Source organism: Rattus norvegicus, chromosome 2, assembly GCF_021556685.1.
Source record: "Rattus norvegicus strain SHRSP/BbbUtx chromosome 2, alternate assembly SHRSP_T2T, whole genome shotgun sequence".
Classification (NCBI taxonomy): Eukaryota; Metazoa; Chordata; class Mammalia; order Rodentia; family Muridae; genus Rattus; species Rattus norvegicus.
The window spans coordinates 156,121,446-156,130,827 of NC_141535.1; the positions used below are offsets into that span (position 1 = coordinate 156,121,446).

The 9,382-nt window shown below is 40.1% G+C and overlaps 1 protein-coding gene across 7 annotated transcripts in view; it reads left to right on the forward strand.

Moving 5' to 3' along the window:
• Positions 1 to 5,879, forward strand: part of Otol1 (otolin 1) — a 144,243-nt gene extending 138,364 nt beyond the window's left edge. For 6 of the 7 annotated variants that reach the window (XM_087619504.1, XM_087619505.1, XM_087619503.1 and 3 more), the window contains one exon: positions 427 to 3,711. In XM_087619504.1, the coding sequence (XP_087475630.1) occupies positions 427 to 1,325 (899 nt within the window). In that variant the 3' untranslated portion in view covers positions 1,326 to 3,711. 7 annotated transcript variants of the gene reach the window in all.
• The last annotated feature ends 3,503 nt before the right edge of the window (positions 5,880 to 9,382 follow it).

The following is a 9,382-nucleotide window of genomic DNA, read 5'->3' on the forward strand; positions in this document are numbered from 1 at the left end:
GCACTGAGGGCTTTAGGCAAATATGTCTGTGTTCCGCTCCTTTTCTTGAGCCATCATCAGCAAAAGGAATTTCTGTATTTCTGTTTCTGTGCCCGTGAGACCTTGAGCATGATGGGGAAGACAGAGATTGAGCCGGCTACTTGGAAAGTGCCAAACGCAAAAGCTAGCGGAATAAAACAATTCTGTGTTATCTTAAAAGGGGAAGAAAAAACATTATTGTTTCTTGGAAGCCTTACTTATTCCACTTCTGAGAACAGACATGGTAATATTGCTCGGGACACTTAACGACTACTAGACTCAGACTTTGCCCAGGCAAGAACCAGTTTTACAAGTCCCTTTAATTGGTATTATTTTAATATTTTAGGTCTGTGGTCATATGTCATAGTTTATATGAGTCTTAAGCATTATTTTACTTTTTTATTTCAGGTGCACTTGGTCTCAAGGGAGATAAAGGAAACATCGGCCCAGCAGGAACGAAAGGACAAAAAGGCTCCAAGGGGGACCTGTGTGGGAATGGCACCAAGGGAGAGAAAGGAGACCCTGGGGCCTCTGGGGCCCATGGATTCATTGGACAGCCTGGGGCCAAGGGCGAGAAGGGTGGTGTCGGGGAGAAAGGCTACCGTGGGGATTCAGGGCAGAGGGGGGAAAAGGGGCAGAAAGGGGAGAAAGGGATGGAGGGAGAGAAAGGTAGCAAAGGTGATGTTGGTGCAGAAGGCAAAAGGGGTTCAGATGGTCTACCAGGGCTCAGAGGCGATCCCGGCCCTAAAGGAGAAAAAGGAGAGACAGGTTCTCCGGGTTTCACCGGACCTGCTGGGCCAAAGGGTGAGCTTGGAAACAAAGGAGTTCGAGGGCCAACAGGGAAGAAGGGCTCCCGGGGTATGAAGGGTTCCAAAGGCGAGGCCACTCAAGTCCCACAGTCAGCTTTCAGTGCCCTTTTATCTAAGCCTTTCCCTCCCCCCAATATCCCCATCAAATTTGACAAGATTCTTTCCAATGACCAAGGGGATTATAGCCCTGTCACTGGGAAATTTAACTGTAGTGTTCCTGGGACATATATTTTTTCCTATCATGTTACTGTCAGGGGTCGACCTGCTCGAATAAGCCTCATGGCCCGCAACAGGAAGCAGTTCAAGTCCAGAGAGACGCTCTATGGTCAGCAAGTAGATCAGGCCTCTCTCCTCCTCGTTCTGAAATTGAGTGCAGGAGATCAAGTGTGGCTGGAGGTATCAAAGGACTGGAATGGACTGTATGTCGGCCCGGAGGATGACAGCATCTTTAGTGGGTTCCTTCTGTACCCAGAGGAAACTCTTAGAAAGTCACCATAAATTTAGTTTTTTGATACTGCACTTTTGATTTATTCTATTAACCTTGAGTAAGGCTCTTAAAAACTTTGATTTTTTCATTATTATAAATTCAATACTGAAACATTTAAGAGATGCACAATATGGTGCCAACGATTCCTATTTCAAAGCATATCCATTGAAATATTTATGTATATTTGAGAGTATGTAAATTAAGTTTGTAGCAAACATTTTTCATTTAGCATTTGATGACATTACTGATGCCATTTAAGGAATTAATAATGGCAACATTCAAAGCTATGAATGAGTCTTATGATTAACAACTTGGTGGTTTGAATAAGAATGACACCCATAGGTTCATATATATTTGAATGTTTGGTAACAGGGAGTGGAACTGTTTGAAAGGATTAGGGGGTGTGGCCTTGTTGGAGTAGGAGTGGCTTGTTGGAGGAAGTGTGTCACTAGGGGTGGGCTTTGAGATTTCAAAGCTCTTTTTTTTTTATTTTTATTAACTTGAGTATTTCTTATATACATTTCGAGTGTTATTCCCTTTCCCGGTTTCCGGGCAAACATCCCCCTCCCCCCTCCCCTTCCTTATGGGTGTTCCCCTCCCAACCCTCCCCCCATTGCCCCCCTCCCCCCATAGACTAGTTCACTGGGGGTTCAGTCTTAGCAGGACCCAGGGCTTCCCCTTCCACTGGTGCTCTTACTAGGATATTCATTGCTACCTATGGGGTCAGAGTCCAGGGTCAGTCCATGTATAGTCTTTAGGTAGTGGCTTAGTCCCTGGAAGCTCTGGTTGCTTGGCATTGTTGTACTTTTGGGGTCTCGAGCCCCTTCAAGCTCTTTCAGTTCTTTCTCTGATTCCTTCAATAGGGGACCTATTCTCAGTTCAGTGGTTTGCTGCTGGCATTCGCCTCTGTATTTGCTGTATTCTGGCTGTGTCTCTCAGGAGCGATCTACATCCGGCTCCTGTCGGTCTGCACTTCTTTGCTTCATCCATCTTGTCTAATTGGGTGGCTGTATATGTATGGGCCACATGTGGGGCAGGCTCTGAATGGCTGTTCCTTCAGTCTCTGTTTTAATCTTTGCCTCTCCCTTCCCTGCCAAGGGTGTGGCCTTGTTGGAGTAGGAGTGGCTTGTTGGAGGAAGTGTGTCACTAGGGGTGGGCTTTGAGATTTCAAAGCTCATACCAGCCCCGCCCCTCTCTCTCTTTCTCCCCTCCCTCCCTCCCTCCCTCCCTCCCTCCCTCTCTCCCTTCCTCCCTCTCTTTTTGCTACTTGCGGATTAGGATATAGAGCTCTCAGCTATTACTCCAGCGCCATGCCTGTCTGCTTTCACTGTGATGGTCATGTACTCTACTACTCTCTGGAACCATGAGCCTCGAATTAAATATTTGCTAAGAGTTATATTGGTCATGGTGTCTTTCCACAGTAACAGGGCAGCAATGAAGACAATATCCTTCTAAATACTTTGTCTCATGTAATGACACGTCACTCTATTCTGTGTGACTATGAGGCCAACAGCTGACAGAGCATGATGATAGCTTTTTCTAGAAGTCCCTGATTCTCTTGGAAGGGTTGCTTTTCAATATCACACAGGCATTCTCCTTCCACTTTAATTCTGAAGAATATACAGGCAGTGTGGCAAAGAGTTGGCAAAATACTTTCAAAATTTATCCATATGTAAGGATTTTCACATAAACTTATATTATGTAGACTAAGATTAAATGTAAAAAGGAAAGTTGATGAAGATGTCACTCGATTAATAGTTCATCCAATTACTGTGCATAGAACTGAACATCCCCAAGAGACTCAAGAGCAAGATTAAATTAGAACTGATCAAAATTTCTGCCCTTTCTTCATGATAGAACATTTAATTCTGATACGTTCTTTGGCACCATTATCATCATCTCTATAATATTAATTCCAGTTATTCAGTTAATGTTTTGGGAGCAGGTGGGGGTAAAATTCATTTGCACAGTGAATGTTTAATAACTGTGAATATTGGATAGTTCAGCAGTTTCGCTCTTTTTAAAAAGTGAAATTTATTGAATCCAAATGGAATCTGGTTTTACAGAGGTACAGTTATACAGATTTGCACATCTTTGAGTGCCAAGTCAGGAAATGGGTGCTGGGGAATTTTTCTGGTCATGTTCTGCCAACTTGGGCAGGCATTAGCTTTTGAGAGTCTCATCCATATGTATGTTAACAGAGCATTTCCCAAACAGTTCTAAGGAGTGCCATTTCTAGATGTTGTTGTGAATCATTAGAGAAAAAGTAGCTTCCATGTTAAACAAATGTTGGAAGTGGCATGATATACCTCTATATAGTAAAGGTTCATAAAGCCTATTGATGCAGTCTCTGACATTTGTATAGAAAATAAATAGGCTTAATTTTGTTTTACTCAATGATCCTGAGTTTATTGTTGGTTTTGAATTCACTCCATGAGCAATACTCTTTAGGATGTGTACTAGCTGGTTTTGTGTGTCAAGTTGACATGAGCTGGAGTTATCCCAGGGAAAGGGGCCTCAGTTGAGGGAATGACTCCATGAGATCCATCTGTAAGGCATTTTCCCAATTAGTGATCAAGAATGAAGGGCCTATTATGGGTAGTACCATCTCTGGGCTGCTGTTCCTGTGCTGAACAAACCAGGGGAAGCAATCTAGTAAGCAGCACCCCTTCATGGCCTCTGCATCAGCTCCCCCCTTCCAGGATCCTACCCTGTCTGAGTTCCTGTCCTGACTTCCTTTGGTGATGAGCAGTAATGTGAAAGTGTAAGCTGAATAAACCTTTCCTCCCCAACTTGCTTCCAACTTGCTTCTCAGGCTTGGTGTTTCATTGCAGCAATAGAAACCCTGACTAAGGATGTTAATTTTGGAAATGTTGCATTGGTTTCTTATCCAATGATTTTTCTTCTGTGTAGACCAGAATGTGACTTTAGTTATGGCTGTGCCTGCAATTTTTAGAGGAAGAATGAGATAGCTGGCAAGTGTTTTAAATAAGCTACACCTCATTTGAAATCTTTCTTTCCTAATTTGGATATTAGATGGTGTCATGATTCAGGAACTTTTATCTTTTGTATTTTGACTCCCATGTTCTTTTCTTTCTTTTCTTAAATTTATATTATTTTTATTTTGTGTATATGAGTGATTTATTTGCGTTTATATTTAGGCAGCATGTATGTGTCTGATACCTGAGGAAGACAGAATAATCTGTTAGATCCACTGGAACAGGAGTTACATGTTCACTGTGGGAATCGAACGTGGGTCCTCTGGAAGAGCACTGAGTACTATTAACCACTGAGCCATCTCTCTAGCCTATTTTCCTTCTCTTTATATCATGTCTAACACTGAGTTTGAGGAAGCCATGAATCAGGTAGCACAGGAAGATAGAATAATAGTCACACACACACACACACACACACACACACACACACACACACACACACACACCAAGGTATTAGATATGAAGACAACCAGGCAGAAGGCCAGCAAGGAAGCAATTCACATGTCACCTGACAGTGCCTTTCAACTGTTTGTGATGGACATTTTATTGGAAGTCTAAATATTCAGGGTTACTTTTTAGGATTGATGGCAACTATGAACATTTTCTAAAATATCAAAACCAAAGCAGTTTCTGGCTAATAGAGATGGCTTTGGAAGTATCTTTGTGACACTTCACACTATGAGGGTAGAAAAATGATCAGATATTCCCTTCTTTGAGTGCATCATGTGTGTTATCTTATTAAACAGATTCAAGCATGGATTGCCTTCTATCCTAAGGATTTAGGTTCAACATCTGTCCTACTCCTACCTTGATGAATACTAATAACTGTACCTGGATGCCATTCCTGAACACCAAACTACTTAGATTGCCATGAATGAAACTTAAACTTAGCATATGCAGGTCAAGTTTCTGCAAGTCTCATATCCTCCAGCTCAAATAACTACAACTGCTACCATTTGTCCAAAAGCAAAACCTTGTATCACTTGAAGTTTTTATTTTTACCTAAGTACACTTAATGCTTCGGGGTCTATTCAGAGTTGGATGACTTTCTCACATCTTCACTGCCACAACTCCTGTCGAGTTATCATAATTTATAGCCTAGTGCCTTCTAACTAGATTCCCCTACCATCTAAAGAAAATGGGCCTGACAGAGTATACACTATTAAAACATAAATGAAGGTAACAAATGGTTAAAGTATAGCCTACTTCTCTACTTTGGTGTATGTGCCGTTTTATTGAAAAATCTATTGAAAGCTATGGTTTTGTTAACATGATTTAACATAAACAAGATAGATAAAGTGAGTGAAGTAATACTTACAAGGGCAGGCTAGGATTGGATGGAAAATAGGATAAAGGTATTAATTCCAGAATTATGTTTTTCCCCATAGATGGCATTTTTCAAAGTTTAATTTCTATTGATAATTTTGTCAAGTTAATCATTTTTCTTGCATCATTGTATTTCCTAAAAGTTAAAAAATTGTATCAACTTGGGTTCCATGGAGTCAAGCATTTCCAACTGTTCTTCTTTTTTCCTGAAAATATTTTTCCCATACAATATATTCTGATCACAATGCCTCCTCTTTTATATTTTCCCACATCCTCTCCACAGTTCTATTTTTCAACTCCACAATTTTTAATTCCTCTCTTTTTAGAAGATAAACTGGGAACTAAAACAAGATCAGATAAATAACTGAAGCTGACATATAACCCCTACTGAAGTAAAAGGAGTATTTAAAGGTTTCACAATAACAAAAACAACCACCACCACCAGCAACTCTGCTGCCACTGCTCAGGGCCAGCTGGAGTTGATGCAGAATTTTACCAGACGTCCAAAGAAATTTAAAGCCAATGCTCCTCAAATTACTCTGCAAAATGGAAACAAAAGGAACGCTGCCTAATTATTTTAGGAGGCAGCAATTACCCTGGTATCCCAACCACAGAAAGACCTAATAATAAAAAGTAAATTATAGACCAATCTCTCTTATGAACACAGGTACAAATTTCTCAACAAAACATTTGCAAACTGAATCCAAGAACGCATCAAAAAGATCATCCATACTGATCAAGTAGGCTTCATCCCAGAGATGCAGGGATGGTATAATAAATATAAATCAATACATGCAATCAATCAGATAAACTGACTCAATGACAAAAACCATATAATTTTTGTCATATGTCAGAAAAGATCATTGATAAAAATCTAGCATCCCTTCATGGTAAATGTTCTGGAGAGACTAAGGATACAAGGGGCATCTAGACACAATGAAGGCAATTTACAGCAAGCACACAGCTACTATCAGCTTAAACAGAGAGATATTCAAAACATTCCCCCTAAAAACAGGAACAAGAAAAGGATGTAAACTCTTTCTATACCTATTCAATATGGTGCTTGAAGTCTTAGTTAAAGCAAAGACAACTGAAGGAGATCAAGGGAATACAAGTGGGAAAGAAAGAAGTCAAAGTATTTTTGCTTGTTGATGATATAATTTTATACATAAACCCCTAAAAACTCCAGCAAGAAACTTCTACAGTCAATAAACACTTTCAGCAAAGTAGCAAGAACAAAATTAACTAAAAAATTAGTAGCCTCATAAGTACACATAACAAATAACTGTGAAAGAAACTTAGGGAAACAACAACTTCTATAACAGCCTCAAAACTCTAACCAAGTAAATGAAAAAAGTATAATAAAAAATTTAAAACAGTAAAGAAAGGAATTGAAGATATGAGAAGATGGAAAGCTCTCCCATGCTCATGAGAATGACCATGAAGAAAACTACACTTTCAATGCAACTCCATCAAAATTTCAACACAATTTGACACAGAAACTGAGAATCTTCAGTTTCACATGGAAACACCACACACATACGTGCGTGCGCGCACGCGCGCACACACGCACACACACACACACACACACATACACAGACACACAGACACACACAAATTAAAAAAAAGGATATCTAAAACTATCCCAAAATGTTATTGGTATCCAAACTTAAATTGTACTACAGGGTTGTAATAATAAAAGTACCATGATCTTGGCATTAAAATAGGCACATGGATCAATAGAATCAAACTGAAACCCAGACGTAAGACCATACACATGTGAACACCTTATTTTTGAGAAAGAAGCCAGAAACACACACTGAAAAAAAGATTTTAAAATTCAACGAATGGTGCTGGTCAAAATGAAAGGTGCAGATAGAAGATTAATAGTCATTACCCTGCACAAACTCAACTTCAAATGGACCCAAGACTTCAACATAAGGCCAGTTACACTGAAACTGATAGAAGACAAAATGGAGCAGTAAACGACTTTCTGATCAGAACACTGGCACTAAGAACAGCAATAACTGGGATCTGATGAATCTGAGAAGCTTCTGTATCTAGAAAAGGACACTGTTCGTTGGATAAAGCAGCAGCCTAAGAATGGGAAAAGCCCTTACGCAGTTGATAGAAGACTAATACATAAAATATATTAAGAATGAAAAAATGTCCATCAAGAAAACAAATAACCCGATTTAAAAATGAGGCCCAGAACTAAACATAGAATTCTCAAGAACTGAAATTCAAATGGCTGAGAGACACTTAGAAATGTCCAATAACCTTAGTCATCAGGGAAATGCAGATGAAAATTACTTTGAGATTTCATTTCACACCAGTCAGGATGGCCAAGGTCAACAAAACAAATGACAGCACATGCTGGCAAGGGTAAAAGGTAAAGGGAATATTCATCTATTTCTGGTGAGACTATAAACTCGTACAACAGATATGGAAATCAATGTGGTGGTTCCTCAGGAAGCTGGGAACTGATCTACCTCAAGATGCACTAACACCCAAAAGACTCTACACCCTTCTACAGAGACCCTTGCTCACCCATGTTCATTGCTGTTCTATTCATAATAGCCCACAGATTGGAAACAACCTAGATTTCTACCAGCAAATGAGTAGGAAAAGAAAATGTGGTACATTTACATGATAGAATATTATCCATCTTTTAAAAAAGGAAGTCATGAAATTTGAAGGTAAATGGATGGAACTAAAATAAAATCGTATTGACTGAGGTATTCCAGATTCAAAAGGCCAAATATAATATGCATTGTATTCTCTTATATCTGAGTATTAACTTTTAAGACTTTTATAGGCATGCTACAATCCATATACTATGTGAGGGGCTTGTGAGGAGGGGAAGGGGAATAGAATATATAGTGGCACAGGGGTTGTTGGAAATGAGGGCTACATGGAGGGAGGTAAAGATGGGCAGCTAACTGTAGAAGACATTTGGGAGTCAAATGAACACCTACTACAGAAGAAGCTTCTTAAAATACATACATACATATATGAAAGAAATCTAAAGAGAGTCACCAAATAGTGGGAGAGGCAAAGCTCCATCTAGACATCTTTTACAGCCAAGTAAAACCTCCAGGAATGGATTATACCTAATAGAGTTGTTAGCTGAAGGGGCTCCATAGGAAACTCCTCCCCCAACACCTTAGCCCATTGCCAAGGATATTAGTTGCTCTCCGCAAATGGTTACCTATTGGTAACATCTACATATCTCATTGAACACAGAAAAGTCACGCTGGTGCCTAACTACAACCTTCACCCTTGTTTACTGGTGCTCACGGTGCGGGGAGTCCTCTTCATGCTATCAGAGGAAAAAGGCAAACACCAAATCAGATACAAACTCTTCAATGTATAGCAGTGACCTGTCTGCATGATACCCTGGTGCCATAGGGGCACAAAAGTTGTGGTAGTCAACAACCAATATCTGATTGGGTTTAAGGCTCTCTCCGTGAGATGGAACCCATGCCTGTCACTGCTTGGGTGGTCAAGAACTTGAGACTAGATATGTCATGGACTTAGGGGACAAAGAAATACTTGTTCTAAAGAATTGGATCAAGAAAATGACTCTTAACAGTATTCTGTTGGACTCATAGATCAGTGTCTGGCTCAGCCATCATCAGAGCCACCTCTCCCCTGCAGTAGGTATGAACTAATGCATAACTGGACAATGTGGAGAAGTGAGAGACCTTGGAACCCTCAGTCATCAATGGGATGTCTTCATCAAA